The sequence below is a fragment of the Chaetomium fimeti genome (genome assembly GCF_033439085.1).
Source record: "Chaetomium fimeti strain CBS 168.71 chromosome Unknown B0H64scaffold_4, whole genome shotgun sequence".
NCBI classification, from domain to species: Eukaryota; Fungi; Ascomycota; class Sordariomycetes; order Sordariales; family Chaetomiaceae; genus Chaetomium; species Chaetomium fimeti.
In genome coordinates, this window is record NW_026944332.1 from 987394 (window position 1) to 1006090 (window position 18697).

At 47.4% G+C, this 18697-nt stretch overlaps 5 protein-coding genes across 5 annotated transcripts; 1 reads left to right on the forward strand and 4 right to left on the reverse strand.

Annotated features, from left to right (window-relative positions):
* Positions 1-296: 296 nt before the first annotated feature.
* Positions 297-2000, reverse strand: B0H64DRAFT_145389 (uncharacterized protein). The gene has a single exon (XM_062798346.1). The coding sequence runs from the start codon at positions 1780-1782 to the stop codon at positions 484-486; it is 1299 nt and encodes a 432-aa protein (XP_062658920.1). The 5' UTR covers positions 1783-2000; the 3' UTR covers positions 297-483.
* A 570-nt stretch (positions 2001-2570) lies between these two features.
* On the reverse strand, positions 2571-4966 carry B0H64DRAFT_395198 (acyltransferase family-domain-containing protein). Its single transcript, XM_062803743.1, has one exon. The coding sequence runs from the start codon at positions 4483-4485 to the stop codon at positions 2995-2997; it is 1491 nt and encodes a 496-aa protein (XP_062658921.1). The 5' UTR covers positions 4486-4966; the 3' UTR covers positions 2571-2994.
* A 1398-nt stretch (positions 4967-6364) lies between these two features.
* Positions 6365-6931, reverse strand: B0H64DRAFT_292095 (uncharacterized protein; the record flags this gene model as incomplete). Its single annotated transcript, XM_062800047.1, has 2 exons — positions 6365-6507; positions 6622-6931. Coding segments are annotated over 2 exons (453 nt in total), but the record flags the coding sequence as incomplete, so codon positions are not given.
* Positions 6932-7619: 688 nt separating this feature from the next.
* B0H64DRAFT_395205 (uncharacterized protein) lies at positions 7620-10133 on the forward strand. Its single transcript, XM_062803744.1, has 3 exons — positions 7620-8232; positions 8402-9586; positions 9638-10133. Exons 1-3 carry the CDS (start codon positions 7978-7980, stop codon positions 9683-9685), a joined length of 1488 nt encoding a protein of 495 aa, XP_062658923.1. The 5' UTR covers positions 7620-7977; the 3' UTR covers positions 9686-10133.
* A 1092-nt stretch (positions 10134-11225) lies between these two features.
* On the reverse strand, positions 11226-11665 carry B0H64DRAFT_474375 (uncharacterized protein; the record flags this gene model as incomplete). Its single annotated transcript, XM_062808048.1, has 1 exon — positions 11226-11665. One exon carries the CDS (start codon positions 11663-11665, stop codon positions 11288-11290), a length of 378 nt encoding a protein of 125 aa, XP_062658924.1. The 3' UTR covers positions 11226-11287.
* Between the last annotated feature and the right edge of the window lie 7032 nt (positions 11666-18697).

The window sequence follows — 18697 nt, forward strand, 5'->3', positions numbered from 1 at the left end:
GTCGTGAAATACACAGGGAGGTTGGGGAATGCAGCGGTGGGGGGCGAGTAGAGGCCACAGAGAGGCCCGCTCGAATAAGGTTCGGAGGAAGCTAGCAATGACACGGTCATCGGCGGAGACAGCGCCAATCTGTGGTGGCTGGCAGAAAGTTGTCGCGTGGCTGTTTTGAGGAGGGAAAGCCGGCGAAGGTTCGTGGCGAGGGGAGTCCGATGTCCGGGGAAGACATAATGAAGAGGGCTGTATTTTCATGACATGATCGTCGTTAAACGCGGCGGGGGTGGAGATGTCTCAGGGGCCGAGATCATGGTAAGACCGGACGTGGTGCGAATGGCGCGGGGCCGAGGAGCTGCCGCATGCGTTGGTGAAAGATGTCTCGGGCAATCTTCGGACGGCTCTCCGGTCGCGGTCTCGGGTGGGCTGAGACGGGAGCAGCCCGAGACGGGAACAGCCCTTCGATCCCCAAGCGTAGCCCGTCGGCGGCGATCATGGCTCTTCACAGAGACCGAGGCCGACGAGCAGGTCACCCGCGCGGACATCAATTCCTGCCGAGTTCCTGTCCTCAAAACCAAAGCCGAGGAAGACCACATCATCGAGGTAGCCGTGGTAGTTGACGCCGCGGTCCTTCCAGTTGGCCGAGGTGACGTACATCATGTCGGTGCGCCGGCCTTTGTGATGTTTGCGCCCGCTGATCCAGAGGGGCTTCTTGGAGATGCCGTACAGTTCGTACGGGGCGCGCTGCTGAAAAAGCACCACGTAAGGGTCGTACTCGCTGTGGTACTCGTAATACGTCTTGTGTTGGATGATGGTGAGGATATAGGTGTTGCCGTCGTGCGGCTCGCACGTCTTGTCGGCGCGGTTGCACAGCGTGATCTTCAGGGAGTTGGTCGCCTGGTGAATCGACTCATCCTTGGGCGGTAGCTTGGGGAGGTAACGCTGCAAGCACTTCCCGTCGTGTTCGGCGGTCTTGGTCGCGAGCTCCGGTCCAGTGCTGCCGTCACGCTCAAGCTTCGCATAACCCCGCTCCGGGTATGAATCGTAGTGGACGTGCATCTCGTTGTCCTTGTCCCAAAATACGAAGTAGTTCTTTTCCAAGACGGCAAACGGCGGGGGCCGCACGATCTCGATTCCCTTCTCGAAGTCGGTGTTGGTCATCAGCTCGTACTCCCAATCGACCATCTTACGGAAGTCCCGGATGAATTGGCCGAAGCAGGTGTGGCCACCGTTAGAACCGTAGATGGTCAACGGGTTCTGCGGCCCAAAAAAGACGCGGGCGTCATGGGGCCCAACATTCAGGTTGTAAAAGGAGATTTCCCCCTCGCACTTGCCACCCGGCGACGGCTCGTAGGGCAGAGGGTGCACGTAGTCGATGCACATGAGAACACCGTTGATGAACTGTGCGACACAGCCAACCTCGTATACTTCGTTTCCGGGCTTGTTGCTATTGGGGTCAGTCCAGAGCTGGCCCACGACGATCCACGTGTTGTTGATCTTCTGGTGCGGGATGATGTTGGGGTTGAAGACGTTCCTGCCGAACTGGATATCGAAGAACCTCCCGTCAGCCGAAGATGCCGAGTAGATCTCGTAGTGTGTCTCGTTGGCGGTCAGCTTCGGCTTGCGGTGAGAGTCGGTCGAAGGCGGGGCATTCGCATCATTGCCGAGCAGGGCGCCGACGCGGGAGCGCACATAATCTGTGTGCGAGTGCCACAGGCTGATACTGAGGAGCAGGAGAACCACCAGCGGCCCGACCACGAGGGCCAAGCGCTTCAGATCCCTCACTATCATGGTAGACGGCGGAGTGGGGGTTGTGGTCGGTATTCGGGAGTTGGCTTCCGGGGTAAGCGCAAGCGAGAGACGGAAGTAGCACTGCACAACTCGACTTCGGTCGTGGTCACTGCGACCCTCGCATCGTTGGTGTTTTTTCTTCGTGCGGTCGGCGGTCGGCGGTCGGGAAGGAAAAGGAGATGGCGCGAGTCGAGGCTGAGGGAGAATGTCAACGCTAACCCGATTACCTCGGCGCTAGTGCCAAGCCAATGTCAGCGGAAGCTTGAACAAACTTAAAATGGGTGGGGATTGGATCCCCGTCAGCAATCGGCGCAAATCCGCGGAGATCGAACAGGGCAGGGCGATGGGGTTTATGACTTCGACGGGTGTATGGAATCTGTATCTACCCGGGGATCTGGTGTGAGGAGTTCGAGCTTGTGAATTGTGATTCCTGAAGATCATTGCCACAATTCGGCATCAAACTCCTCTCCATTCCCCATCAGCCCTAGTATGCAAAAAGACCCTGACGATTCCGGCAGAAACCTGAAAGTCGCAGGGTGACCGTTCCCGGGCGGCCCTGAGAAAGCGGCGAGATTCTGAATCCGTGGAGCCGGATGCGAAAATTGGCAAAAATTGGCACCGCTTGCACCGGCAGCTTGGCTTGAGACAGGCTGGGCCCTGCCGCATTCCAGACCACCCTGCGTGGCGCCGCAGCCCCAACTCTCCAGCCCACTAAGCCGAATTCAGCCCCGCATTCAGGGGGAGACAGCGCTCTCTGGGGTTGATGTCAGTGATTGGTCAACGTCGCCCAATGGAGAACACGAAGGAGCAACGCGAACGAGGCATGTCATGCGAGATATCGCAACCGAGGACCAGTCGGTACGATGTTGCAGTGCGTGTATCTCGATTAACTAGATGGCTTGTGTTCATCGTTCATCTTGGACAAATGTAATGTATGTCCAGTATAGGCAACCTAAGGAGCCTCCATACCCGGGCAAATGCAGCCGTCGCCATGAAGAAGCCAGTCTTTTTTCGCAAAGAACGAAACGTGAATCTCGCGCCGAGTCAAACCCCGTGCCTTATCTAACCCCTTTGTTCGTTTGCCGCCCTCGCCATTAAACAAGTAGATACAACGTACATAGTACATAGATACTCCTGGGCAACCGCCCGAACCACATACAGAACCAACCCAAAAGATCCAAGGAAACGAGTGCCGTAGCAAATGGCGAAATATCATGCCGGCAGCCTTGCCGGTCGTGCTGCTGAAGTCGTCTTGTAAAACCACTGCGGGAACCGCACGCTGGGTTCGTCGAACGCCCTCGTGACCACCTCCGCCAGGTAAAATGTGACGGGGAGTAGGATCAGGTGCGGCAGTAGAAACGCTGGCTCGAGCCCCAACGGCCCCGACATGGACAGCGGGAAGATGTTTATCCACTGGGGAATGTTGAGGAAGCGTGAGTCCTTGGGCCATCCCACTGCGGCGTACAGTCGATCGCCGAGCGTCCAAATCACCGGGCCGTGGACCAGATACAGCGAGAAGGAAATCCGGCCGAGGTACTGGCAGAACCGCGTTTCGAAGAAGTGCTTCAGCCAGGAGATGTGGGGTGTCGACGCGACGAGGAACACGGCGGCCCAGAAGAGGAAGAACCACTTGACGTCGAAAACGGCCTGGGGTTTGAGAAACGAGAGCAGATACCATCCCGGGTTCCGCCCCAAATCTTCGGCCCCGCTGCCGTGGGCTGGGCACCCCCCTAGGTGAAGAGCCACGGCGAACATGGCGTAAAAGATGGTGGTTTTGTGAGGGCGGAACCGGTCGAAAAAAGCAGGCAGATTATCCTTCACAGCCAGTTGGTCCAGGTCATTGAGCATCATGCCGGCGGTGAAGAGCGCGCAGTACCAGCCGTCGACGATGTACATGAAGTAGAAGATCAGACCGGCCTCACACCACAGCCGGGCGTTCCTACTACACCTCGAGAAGGCGAGCAGGGAGGTGTAGATGACGATGGATCCCTTGAACTCGACGGGTATCGACCAGAGGTGGAAGTTGTAGCTCAGCCAGCCAACCGGGCCGCTGTTGAAGACGAAGCTGAAGTTCTTGATCTCGGCGTACCAATCCCATGCCGCCTGGAGGTAGTTGCTCTTGGCCTCGAGGCCGTCGATCCAAATGCCAAACGCATGAACGAAAGTCATGTAGATGAAGGTGGTGGATATGACGGGGATGTAGAGCCTCATCCATCGCCTGAACAGCGCCGAGGCGAGGTTGTCGGCCAGCTTTGCCTGCTCGCCGGCGTGGATGAGACTCATGGGCTTGGCGGACAGGACGTAGCCGGAAATGACAAAAAACGAGGCGACAGCGAAATGGCCGCCGTGGAAGAAGTTGCGAATTACCGGCAATGTGGCGAAATAGTGACGGCCGCTGAAGCCGAAGCTCGATTCCAAGGCTACGGTCTGAGGGGGCACGTGGGCCCAGAGTTCGTGGTGATGCCAGTAGACCAGAAATGCGGCGAATCCTCTGAGGCCATCGAGATACGCCGTCGGCCTGAGCTTCTCAGGTTGACTGCCGGTGGGTTTTGACGACCATGGTGAGAGCACGCGGATAAGACCGGAGCATCCGGAAGAGGCTAGCCACGAGGTGATGGCTATCATGTCGGAAGAAGGGGGCCCTGAGCCCAACAGCTCGTCGTCCCGTTTTGGCTCAATTGTCCCTTCCAAGTCGCTCGGCATCCTAAATCTCGACCTCGCCAGCTCGAGAGAAAGAAGGTTCGAGATGGGCGGACGTTGATGATGAGCATGACCTCAAATCCGGGACTCTCCCCCCCCCCCCCAGTGGGCCAGACGCCGTTTCAGCCAGTGGGCCAGGGGGGGTCCTCAAAAGGGAAAAGGGGCTTTTGCCGGCCCCCACAAATTGCCCCTCGTCTGTGCTGCCTGCTGCGCCTCGCCAACCAGCGAGAAACGAATCTGGGCGCTGCCCGATTGGCCTTGGCTGGATCAAATTCAATATTTCGCAAAATATGCCTGAACCGCGGCCATGCAATATTTTTCGAGCTGAAAGCTGTCAATTGCTTGAAAGCGGGTGTGGTGTTCTGGCACGCGACACGAGAGAATCTTCAGAGGGAGTGGAAGTCGAAGTACCTAGGTATCCAATTAGGGAGTTACGGCCCGTAACGGCAACCTGAAAGGCGTTGAGGGTTCCAGAAGGCGGCACGCGACTTGAATCAGTCCCACGCGATGCCAAGACCTTCTGCCCCACGTCCAAGAACGCACAACTCATCAATTCGATGCCGATGCTCCTCTTCCAACCAAACAGCAGCCTCAGAACCCATAAACCAAGACATCAAGCCGGGAACCGGCACGCCGTGGACGCGTACTCACAAGCGCCAGGGCCAGCACCGAATAACGAGAAACATAATATGTATTCGTATTGCATTCACTCTTTGGATTTTACCTCAGCCGTGGAGGGTTCTCAGCTCTTCGCGACTTCCATGTCAACCCGCGCCCTGACTCCCTCCCTGTGTATTAATTCGGGAACATCCGAATCCATCCCTTTCTGCGGTAAATGCCAGGTCCTGTATTTCGAGCGGCACAATCACAACCCTCAACTTCACGCAGTCAGCGCGCCCGTGAACACTGAGAGCTCTGGTGCTCAGCAGTGCTCAGCCGTTCGTGTCGGATCCCCAGGTTTGTTCCAAGTATCCTGGCCTTCTCACGCGCCGATCCCACGGCTCGTCTCTTCAGAAACGGCAGGTTCTTCGCCGATGGTGTAACATGAGATCCAAGCCCAATGCCGCTGAGTCGTCCCGCCCCCGGCCCCAGATCCCCGTCCTACCCACTTCTCTGGGGGAGCGCGGGTGAAAACAAGCTTCCTGTTGCTTTGCCCTCCCCACTTGCCGCGTTTCGGCCAGGGTCGACCTCCTTCACGATCCGGGGCCGGACTGATTGATGGCGTTGTCAACGGACAACCTGGGAGCTTCTTGAAGCACTCCCACTTGTCTAACGCGCCGGGGTTGCCCTTCCACGGCCGGCCGACGCTTTAAAAGCTTGTGATAAACTCCTTCCCAGCTATCCTGACCGAGAACCAGGATAACTAGGTGCTGAAGTCTCTCGAACCCAACTATGGTTCCGCGAATGGGATGGAAACCCTCGTCACGCTTAAAACGGCACTCTCCCCGTATTAGGTCTTTGTGCGGATCTTCCTTTTCGTGGCCAGCACCTTCTAACCTACTGGTGAAGCTAATGAACCACTCAAGGGTATAAACATGACGGGTTCTACCACTACCATTTATCTTGGTAATTGGACTCCCTTACATAACTACCTAGTTGGTGGGTTATCACTTCCACGATCCAGATCTGTTCCGCCCCCCCACCATGGACTATCATTCTGAACCATATCCCAAAGGTCACTACCTAGGTAGAGGTAGCTAGCTAGAAACAATTTAGTCAGGTGAAAGGCTTTGCCGGAGCATTGGTAGAACTGAAACTAACCTGCTGTTGATTTGACTTTGAAAGCTGAGACTATGAGGCAGCCTCATATACCTACCGACTCACAACTTGAATGGATGGCTCACATTTCTCATACGGCGGTACCGGTCTCACTGCCAGTGGTTGCCCCCACCCGCGCAAACGCTTCACAAGCCCTTCCCGAAGCTCCTTTACCACACTCCAACTCTAACTGAGTCTTCCCCATGATACCCACCGGCGCCACGGCCCCAGCGACGACAAGCTGTACGGTTTGGTGCACAGTTATCACTACACCGCACATCGATATTGAATCAGCCCATAGTTGAAATTACCGTAACGGCCATTCGACAGCCGTTCCACACACCCCCTTTCATCAGCTATCTCCCTAGGTTGATCACTTACCATTCTCAGGCCACTTCGGATCCATCTCATACCAGAATGATGGGTCATCACAACTCTTGGTCGTCTCATTCGAGTTCGGGTCATAGAGCCGCTTGCAGGTGACGATGATTTCAGGGGCGCCCGAGTAAGTGGCGGCTAGGTCCTCCCAGCGGTAACCCGAGGCTGCGTTGCCGCGGGAAAAGGTCAGGTCCCAGTACCCGTACTGTGAGTCTGCCTTGTCCGTGAGAGAGCCTTCGGTTCTGATAGGAGGATGGGCGAAAACGGCCGACGTGAGAAGGCCGAGGCTGAGGATGCGTTGAAGTTGGTGCATGGCTGCGAGATTCCGGTCTGGGTCTGATGCCGCCTAGCCGGGGCTGTCTTGGAGGCCGCGGTGGGAGGGATCCAAGGGATGGCGTGACGGCTACCTAGGTATGCCTCGCACAGTAAAGACTGCGTTTGATGGGGAAGCCCAGCTGGAGAGCGGCTCAGAGGAAGTGACCAGCGGTTGGACGTGAAACGTTGCCCGATCTGTGGTTGCATCCGTCGCTACGGCTCATAGGTAATATGCGCGCGCTTCGTTCCTGTTGGTTATAGGCTGTAGTTCCATTTCGGGGACTCCGTGCTTCAACGGCTTATGCTCTCGCCTTCCCTACACAGTACAGTACTAATTCTTAACAACGCAACCAACACAAACGGGAGTACTTCATACCACCCATCTGCGTCAAGGCCCGGCAGGCTAGGAGGCGAGGTCCATGACTCCACATTGCTCGGTGCCGCCTTGCAGGTGGCACATCGCGGAAGCGGGTCGAACGGCGCAGCCAGCAGGTGGCGCGGCACTGCGACCTGACAAGGCGCTTGCTTGGAATTCCAAGTCTTGGAATTATGCAGATCAGCAGAAGCAACCCTAACCCGTGAACTCGTTGAGAAAAGCAAGCGCAAGCCGTCGATTGGTCACGTGAGAGCGAAGAAAATGGATGGGCCAGTGTTTGGCGTTTTGCACCTTCTTCCCGCTGCGGAAAGGCAGCAGCAACGTGCACACCCCTCTTCATCCCTCCTGCTTCTTTCTTAAACCACTCGAGGCATCCCTGTTTGCCTCATTTATCGCTGAACGGTGCTCTTCAACACGCTTGCGACAGCGACAAAACGTGGTCTCAAAGCCGCGATCCTTCCCTCCGCCGCTTGCCATTCTTGGAGCCCACTCAGGCTCTGCAGCAGAGCCCAACCCGCCTTAACAACCCGCCCTAACAACCCGCCCTTAACAACCGCTTTAACCCGAATTCGGCTGTTTCTGCTCTATCCTAGCAACCGCCCTCTCGCCCCCCTTAACCATCGACACAACTGTCTGTCGCCAGTGCTTATAACTTTTAAACCGTCATCATGAGCCGATTTGAAGGACCGGAGCCCGCTGAGCGGGATCCCACCCAGCCCTACGTCGCTGCTTTACAGTCGTGGGAAAACTCGGTCCGGGAGAGGCATGGGATCGAGCAGAACCTTCACATGAGCTACATGGATCTGCTTCGCCGCTATCGCGATAAATGTGACGAGTGCGACCGCGAAAAGCGCAACGCCATGATTTGGGAAAAAGAACAGCGCATGTCGGAGAGAGAGTTGAACGGCCTCAAGGTTGCTGTCGTAAGTCTCCACAGCCCCTGCCCGCCGCCCCATGGTCCATGGCCCGTTCCATCCCGGACCCCATCCCGAGGCCCGGGGTCGAGATGCCTGCGTTTGGACCCTGCAGTGCCGCTCCCATGGTCGGATTGCATCCTCCCGTCCCCCCCGTCGTGTTAGTAACACCGTTCAGGAAGCCTCTCCCTTTGCCTTTGTCGTTGTGGACGGAGATGGGGCCGTCTTTCGGGAAGACCTTATTGCTCGAGGGGAAGAGGGCGGCGGATATGCTGCTCACGAGCTGCACCGACAACTTAAGGCCTACTTTCACGAAAACCAGCAACTCTCCAACATCGACAGCATTTTTGTGCACGTCGTCCTTAGTGTTGAGGGGCTCTCACGGGCCCTCCATGCTTCGGCTACTCTACCCATTGTCGACCATGCGGCCCTGGCCAAGTTTGCCCGCGGATTCGCCCGCGCCCAACCTCTTTTCACCTTCACCGACGTTGGCTACGGCAAGGAACAGGCCGACCATAAAGTGCGTAAGCTCTTTGAGCTCATGGAGAAGAACATTCAGTGCAAATGCCTCGTTTTGGCCGGCTGTCACGATAACGGCTACGCTACATTCCTCGAGTCCTTCCGCAACAGCCACAAGATCTGCCTTCTGGAAACAACCCCTGCCGCTGCCGACTTCAAGAAGTTTAACTTCAAGCGCGTAATGTTCCCCTCGGTCTTCCGGTCGGAACCTATACCATCCAAGCCGAGTTCCTTACCGGCATTCACAGCACCGCCTATGGTGTCTCCGGCATACTCGGGAACCAGAGCTTCGCCACCGCCACTTTTCAGCCCTATCGCAAATGGGATGAACAGCTTACCCAGCCCAGCGGCCACCGTGTCGCCTAAACCTGCACCGGCTCCGGTTGCGGTGAGCAAGCCAGAGGCCCAGTCCAACAGTTATGCTACCGTTGGACGAAGCACCGCGCCCCTGACTATCAACATCGCGACCCAGAAGAAGCCGGTGTCGACTCGTCCATTTTATATGCTCAATGGCAATAATGAGCGCGTGGATGTCCCGCTAGGGAAGCCCGACATTAACGCAGTCAAAGCGCTCGAGGAGCGGAGGCAGATGAGCGGCATGAATCTTTGCAACCGCTACCATTTGGCCAACAACTGCAAAAACACCAACTGCAATTTCTACCATGGAGAGCGTTTGACTCCCGCCCAGTTGCTTGCGCTGCGCCATAAGACGCGGAACCTAGTCTGCGGCTCGGGTCACCACTGCCGAGAGGTTACCTGCAACCTCGGCCATCATTGCTCAAACGCGGGCGCTTGCTACTTTGGTGACGACTGCCGTTTCTCCGAGATGCACGGCATGGATATTGTATGTTTTCCTCGCCCGTCTAAAACGAAGCCCTGCTGACCGTGTGTACAGACCCCCACCATTAAGATTTACGAGGATGGTAGCCGCGAGCTCCTCTAAACTTAGAACCTCTTCCGCCGAGTTTGATAGAGAATTAGCGAGATGGGAAGCCATATTGTTGATTTAGCCGCGTATGAGCTGCCCCGCAAGTTGCGGCAACGTTTACACACGATAAGAGTTTAGCAGTCTCAGGTTTCCGGGACTTGAGCGGGGGCGAAGGGAGCGGGATGTTCGGATCGTGTTTTGTTGGTTTTTAGTCTGGGATGCTTCCTCGTGTAAGGTTGCTCCACACGTTCATTACTTTCAAGTTTATCGTCAAGGACCAGACCAGATTGATATTACCCAAATTCTAGACCGGATTCACTCTTTACCGTTACGAGTGAACTGAAGTTCGTCAAAGCACTTTGGACACAGCAACTGATGAATGAGTTACCTATCGGGGGGCGGCCTTTCAAAGCAAGGCCTTAATAATGATAATATATCGATCAATCCAACGATGCTGACCCCTTCCCTTTTCCTCCTCACACTATTCAAACTGTCGCTGATATCTCACATCTCAGCCCATTCACTCACCAACCCCCCAACAAAATAACTTTCTTAGCAGTCCTAAACCACCCTCCTCCTGATACAACCCCCCCCCTCCGCAAACACACCACACTCACACACCTTCACCCCACGGTGGAAAACAAGGAAAGGAAACAAAATCCACACCTGCCCCCAGCGCCCCCAACCACAACCTTCTCTACCTTCCCTCCCTCCTGCACAACCACCCAACCACGCTGATACCGATGTAGTGAACGCGGTACGTGTGTACGCCTCCCCTGCTCAAACCACACCCGCACAAACCCCGCGCAGTACTAGCACCAATAAGGACTCCTCCACACTGTGAACTCGCAACTCACGCTGCGGGGCAGTCTGGCGGGTGGGGGCCGAGGGCGGTTGTTGTGTGCGGTGGCGTTGGTGGAGGCACGTTCTGGGGGGGCAGAGAGGGAGGGGGGGCTCTTTGTTCGTTGGGGGTGGTAGTGGGTGTTGGTGGGTGTTGGTTGCGGGTGTTTGGGGAGGGGGGTGGGCGGCGGCGGCGACACGTTGGTTCGGGAGGGGCCATTGGGATTGGGATTCGGTTTGGGGTGTTTTGGGGAGGATGGTGCTGTAGGGCTGCGGGTAGGGGGGTGGTTGCGTGGATGGACACATTCAATGATTCGGCCTTGGGGGCTTGAGGGTTGTAGGCTTTCTTACAGTTACGGTCAGGGCTGTTTTTAGTGTCTCCGTTGTTTTCTTGATTTAATATGGGTGGAAGGGGGGCTTAGAGAGTATCAGTCATGCTGTACAGACCAGAAGTCCCCGGTTCGGCAGGACGGATGGCACTCCATGACCGCTTCGCGGGACAGTAAAAGTTGTTCATCCACCAGCATGTGTATAATTTAATTGTCTACGGACAATACCTGAATAGTTCTAGATTTACGCTGCTTCATCTAGTTCGACATACCAAGGGCTGGGGGTCACCAACTGAACTGGGAGCCAAAGCAGGCAATGAAATTCGGTACAGTGGTCAAATATTATACAAAGTAAAAGTCCAAGAGCCACCACTCCTGGGTTAATGGGCTAACATTCTATTCTAGCGTCAAGCTATGCCTACACATTCTTGCGTCTCTATATGAGTCTTTAAGTCGTCTGCTCGGCAGCGGCCGTTTGAATAACTTCGCGTTCCCATTGCGCCATTCTGTCGATTTTACGAGGCGACATGCTCTCCACCGCCCTACGAAACGTTCCCCAATAGGATATCACCGTCACCAGAGTGACCGCCGCCACGACGCAAGCTGCCCACAGCGCTGCAAATTCCTCCTTAAACCGATCGAATGCCATGCGAGAGAGTTCGTCGTTGTGGAAAGCGGCAAAAGCGTCAATCCGGGTATGGTCGCCTGTTAGAGCAAGCGCAACACCGAACATAACACCCCACGCGACCGCACATGCTCCGCCACACGTAATTAAGATGATGAGGATGAAAGCCTTGAGGATGATGACAATAGGGTTCTGGGCCATTTTGCTGGATTGAGGCTGTGTGAGAAGTTGACGGTGATGTTCAACTGGTCAAGATGGGTGAGAGTAGACTGGCGGATTTTTATAGAATGGGTATTAAGCGGCATGGTTTCAAGTACAACAATGCCTTCGTGATCTTGGTTTGGACAAGATACACTCTTTGCCTCTTTATTTCGGCAAGACCCGCTCCTCCACGGACAATACCTAGGCTACATGTAGGTATGGTGGCTTTGAAGAGCGCTGCAGTGTGAGTTAAACAATTAATGTTCCACTGTATGATTGTAAGGGGGTAAGGTTGTTTTACAATGTGGTTCTCTGAAGCAACCACATCTCCATTGTTCTAAACATTATAAATAAATAATGGTCTTCAAGTGCAATTATTTAACCATACCAAAGAGCTGCTATTACAAGTCCTCCCTGCCAGGACTACGTTGCAGAGCACAGCTCCTGCACAAGAACCCTCGGTCCCTATCCACAGCCCTAGGATTCATCTATCCCGGTACACCAGCGGCAAAGGAATCACGACTCATAATGTTCCCAACTACTAAGAGCGGCGTTCTCTTACTTGCAATGGCCCTATTGTCGACACAGGTGGCAGTGGCCCTGCCAACAGCCCCTGGCTCAACTGATCCCTTGGAGGGAGCTACAACTGACACCGCAACTGAGCATGGCAATGGGCTGTCCCTGTCAGATAAAATAACCATGGCATCCGTGGGCGGGTTGGGCGTGGTGTTCCTGCTTTGGGTATTCTGCTACCACAAATGCTATCGGGACAGACCGGGGGTAGGTAGTTTGCAAGCCCGCAGGAGGCCTTTACGACGATGGATGATGGCACTGGGCAGAGGGGATGAAAGGATTAGGGCGGCGGTAGCAAGCGGGGTGACGAGGTTGTGGAGAAAGTGGCGTGAAATGGAAACTGCAGTCAGGGGGGGGCGGGAGTACCCGTAATATTCCCACCTCCCGAGGTCGATACTGTTTACCCTAATTACTGAGGTAGCCGAGAGATTGAGTAAAGTAGAGACATGGAATACACCCGTCACTATCATCGTAAAGTAGCATGTGAGTAAAATTCCCATTATGTGAACCGAGTTCTTGGATGAAGCTATAGTTATCACACGGAGCGCAGAGTCGCCCGAGCCCCATGTTCTGGTGTGCCAGGGTACAGTGAAGCTTCGAGGTTGTACTATTAATTGCGCCATTACTACTACCTAGCCATATGAGTTGGTGCTAACGGGCTCTAGGGGTAGCGACCGAGTAAGGTTAAGGTACCGTAAATTACCTAGGAACAACAGCGGCAGATGCTATTTACGCCCATTCTGGCTCTTTATCCCTGGACAGAGACTTTGTTGTAGTTGGCGGGTGAGCTGGACCATCTATTATAATCTTCTTAGTTGACATCTTAGCCCTCTGTTCATCTCTATATACCATACTAGAGAACGGACTTTCTGTATGGGTAGTACGTTGTCGATTTGCGGTACGTTCCAGGGGTCCGCACTAACAATTTGGTAGCGTACAAGCTTACTTTTACAGCACCCCTTAACAATTGCAGGGTATATACTGTTACTATTTTCCTATTGGTGTAAAAAGTCTTAGCTGCTTCGTTGTAAAATTTGAACTATTGCGGCCCCCTCGATATTCCAGTTCTGTAAATTTACCCAGCCAGAGACTGTAAAATACCTTGCTTACGGCAGCTATAACGTTCTTCGCTAGGCTATTTCTATATAATGTACTGTGAATATTACCCTATTATGGACTTCGGTACTTGCTGGAACAGTACCCCTTATATTATTTATTAGCTTTATTTACTTCTATACTATATCTATACTTCTAATATAACTATAGATATAGCTATAGATATTACTCTTTCTATTATATAATAATATTGGAGGTTATATACTGATTTATAGAACTATAGCTACTATCTTAGTAAGCTAATCGTTTAATTATCTATATTTAGGATTAAGTTTATTATAGTTAATAACCTTAGGTTAAAGTCTATAGAGTATAAAAGTTATAGTACTTTATACTAAGTAGATGAACGGTTAACTATAGGAAAGTTCCTTTCTATTATTATAACCTCTTCCTAATCTAATATAGAACTCTGCTACTATAAACCTGAAATTCAGCTCTTATTATATATAGAATAATATTTATATTAAACTATAGTAACCTCTCCTATAATTCCTCCTCAACTTACTTACTATATAAAGTAGCTAAACTTCTAAATTTCAAAATAATCTATAGTTCTATAATAGCTAGTTTACCTTTACTTCTATTTCTATAATAATAACTATATATAGGATAAATCGAAGTAGCTTAATAAACTACTAGATCTATAGTATATTATTCCATTTATAAGGGCCGTTATAGCTGATAGTAGCCTATATACCTCGGTATATATAGCTTTTCTTCTATAATCTTTAGACTATATCGATGTTATAGGGCATTTACAATATAACTTTTAATAGACCTTTCCTACTCTAGTTTATTAAGTTCTTATATATATATAACTACTTTATTATAAAGTATCTTATAGTATATAAGTATTTTCTATAGTTATCTAATCTCCTATAGATTATTCTGAACCTTTATATAGAGTTAGTTGTTTAAAAGGATATTAACCGTTAGTAAGAGAATCTCCCTATTATAGATAAAGTAGCTACTTTTATCCCTAAAGAGTATTTAAAGAAGTACTACTATAAAGTAGTTCTTATAAAGTATACTACTAATAATACGGTTTAGTTATAGTATCGAATCTATCTATACTCTATAGCCTACTTACCTCTAGCTTATCCTCTAATATTCCTATCTAACGATCCTAGCTTTTCTTAGGCTTTATAGATATAAGATAACTAGGAGTTCGGTTATATAAATAACTCTTTTAAATGGGGTACTTAGTACTGCTATATCTTATATACTTATAACAGCTAAACCTATATTTCTTTTCTTTTTCAATATCTTTTTTAATAATTTTTAATAAATCTCTAGGCTATAAACAACCAGCTTAAGCTTTAATAGATTCGGTACTACTAAAAACAGTTATATATAGATTTATACTAAGGTATATAGGACTAGGTTTATAAAGGTAATAGGGATACCGAATAGGTTAGCCGATATATTATTTTACCTATAAGTTATATTAGTAGAGCTCGGTTTATTAGCTAATATTATTAAGATTTAATAGTAATTATCTGTAAACTCGGCTATCCTACTCTATTTATTACCGTTATTATAAATCCTAATTAGCTTAAAATCCAGTAAGAGCTTCTTACCGGCTAGAGTACTATAGATTATCCTAATATTGTTAGTTATATTTTCAATTTGAAATACTGGTCTTTACTCTGAGAGATTAAAAAGGGTAGGCTCTTTAGGGAGTTTATAGATATTGTTTAGACTATTGAGTATTAGAAATATAGACTCCTTTATTAGTATCTTTTAATCTTCTTAATATAGGAGTTTGTAAGATTATACTTAATCCTTAGGAATATTAACTATATTATCTATATAGAGATACCCCTTAAGTTAGAGGATCTGGATAGTATTCTATAGGGTATTATCTCCAGTAATATAGTTTATAGGTTTTATAGGGATGTAAATCCCTCTTTACTTTATATAGTTTGAAATTTAAGAACCTCTCTTTTATAATATTTAAAAGGGTTTCTAAAGCCTTTTTCGAAAGAGACTATTGTTAAGGAAGACAGTTACTCTATTTACCGGTACTATAATAATAGCTAGTCTATTACCTATAAAGTTAATAAGTAGGAGATATAACTTAATAATTGCTAGATAGTTCTATATAACCTCTATCTCTCCTATAAATATACTATTTATATTAATATTAAAGTCTATACCTCTATTAAAGCTATTAAATATATATATAAGTATATATATAAAGGTACCAACTAAACTATAATTTAACCTTCTATAGCTAAATACCTCGATAAGGTTAGAACTTATTTATAGTATTAATATATTAGCCCTATAGAGACAGTTATATAGCTCTTTAAGTTCTATACCTATAAAGAGTTTCCTCCTATTCTTAGTCTTCTAGTTTACTTTAAAGGGGAGCAGACTGTTTTTTTCCCTACAGATACTTCAAAAGAGGAGCTTACAGCTATTATAGAACGTATATTAACTCTATTAATAGGGTTCTTTATATATAATACAGCTAATATAAACTCTCAGTATCTCTTATATATTGATTTTCTAAGTTTCTTTATCTAGAACTAGAAGTTATAGTAGTAGAAGCCTTACCTACATTTACCTAATATCGGCTATATATAGTATATACCCTTAAATTCTAGAAAGAGATATTGTGACGAACCTGTCTCTGGACCCGTCCTGTTAGGGTTCAGTATCGGTCGAAGGTATTCTCTCAAGGGTGCTTAGGTTCGGTGCAGCCAAAGGGTGCACAACAAAGACTTGTCTCAACAGTAGGCTCTCGAGCTTGTAGCGAACTGTAGTTGTGATTGCTAACTGGAGAACTCCCAGAGCTCTCCAGAACGAGTGACTATATACCTATCTAATTCTTGGGTGCTCAGTGTGCTCAGTCCGGGTTCGACAACTGAGCTCACTGATCACTTCTGAGTTACAATCGTCCTGATTGGTGACCTTGCCTGGTGCTCAGTGTGCTCAGTCCTGGCTTGGCAACTGAGCTCACTGATCACCATCGATCGTGTTCCTGCCTTCCGATTGGCTTATTCCATGACTGGCCCGGGGCGTCCCGCGCCCCGCGGTTCCGCCTGTTGGCATATTCGTGACAGATATTACCTTTATCTCCTACTTTATAATATTACTAGGCTATATTCTTTTAAACATTTATAAACTGTTAGTAGCCGAGTCTACTCTACCTTTCAAGCTATATATATTATAGCTAGGCTATTAGAGTTGGATATATAATAGTTTAACTATTTTAAAGAGGTTACTAGCTAGTAAACTGGTAAGGTATTATAGGACCTTTTCTCTATTAGTCTCTTAACTAGGGATATTACAGACCCTCTTACTTTATAGGATTGTTTTAAGAAGAGGATTTATAATAATCTACTAAAATAAGTTATATAAATATCTAGTATTTTAGCTAATCTTATAGAACTCTATTTAGACTTTAAGTTATATTTACTTTATAATATCTTTATAGAGGTAAATAAGACCCTATAGGACTTTTAGCTTTTTAAACTATAGTATAACTAGTATCCGATAGTTGAAAATCCTCTTTTAGAGGCCGAACTATAGTATAATATAGACCTATAATAATATACTTTTATAGAGATCCGGTCTTAGTTAAATTAAAGGTAGGCTATAATCTTTAATAAGATAGTATCTTATATTAAGAGGAGCCTATAAATAGTTTATTTTTTTATTTAAGAGCTTAGAGGGATAGATAAGACTTTCCTTTATCGATGCCTTTCTTCTTTTTTTCAGATATATAGTTCTATTATTCTCTATATTACTTCTTCTAGAATTACCGCTCTATTACTTAATAGAGGCTATATAATATATTTATAGTTTAAGATACCGCTTAAACTTATAGAGTACTCGAGTTATTCTATATCTAAGAATATTCAGCTTATAGGCTTACTTTAATATATAGAGCTAGTTATCTAGAATAAAGTTCCGATATAGTATTACTTCTATTTTAAGGCTGTTAATCGAACTTTATAGGATATTTAAAGTTCTAATATACTCTTTAACAAAGTTCCTATTATACTCAGTAGGGACTTTGCCTAAATCCTCCCTATAGTTTATAAAGGGAACTATTTATAAGTTATATAAGCTAGTTTATAGTTATCTTCTATCTAGCTATAACTTTAGATTAGAAAGTTAATTAAAAATATATATATTTATAGTATAGACTCGGAAAATAGGGTATTTATATAATAGCTATAAGACTTATCCTATAACCTAGCTTAATACGATTCTATTAAGCTATTTAAATCTTTCGGCTATTATTATTTATAAGAGGAGCTAGTTTAAAAGGTTTATCCTCTTAATCTTTTAACCTATATAGTATTAGATTCTACTCTCTTTATAGATTAGGCTATTCTTTATCCTTAGAATATAACGGTTATAGATATTAATATTATAGTTTTAGACCAGTTTCTAGGGGAGAGTATTCAATACTTCTCTATAAATATTATTGATTAGCTGCCTATAGAGGATAAGCTGGATCCTTTTATTTTATCCTTAGAGTTTCTCTTTTCTTTAAACTTTATATCTCTTTAACCCTCTATTTTATAACTAAAAGTTAGAGCTCCTATTATCCTACTCTACAACTTATAAGCTTAAGAAGGTTTATATAATAAGATTTATATAGTTATTACTCGGTTTAGACGTTTTATATTTAAGGGTTATATTCTTTTAGACTTCTTTATTAGATAGTTATAGGTAATACTATAGGTTAAGTTATATTTAGAGATAGAGGACTTTCTATATATTATTATATAAATCTAGTTCTCTATTTGTTTATACTTTATAATAACTATTAATAAGTTTTAAAGGTAGTTATTTCGGTTAATTAAGATAGATTTATAAGAGTTTATCTTTTCTTATAAATAGTTTTATATTATAATCTCCTATATAACGGAGATATAGAATATCTCTATCTATTATCTAGGTCTAGGATAGTAGGTAAAGCAGGTTACAAATATTATATATCCTAAAGTCTTAATTTATTAACCTCTTTATACTATCTATATTTAAAACTATACTTTATAAACCTATTATATAAAACTTTAGAACCTTTAAATAATTAGAAGTTTCTACTTACTCCTCCTATAAATACCGAAGCTCCTATAGCTCTTTTAGATCCTCCTTAACCTTCTTATTATACTTACAGTCCAAAGCATCTATAACTACCTATAAATATATAGTAAAGGTACAGTTTATAGCTGTAAATAGGCTACTTATATAAGTAAATAGGCTAAGTCCTATTCCTATATAATCTCCTATATATTATAAGGAGGAGGGGTTATACTATAGGTAGTAGGATATAGTAGAGCTAGGAGACTCGCTATACTCTTTCTTTATAATCTATTT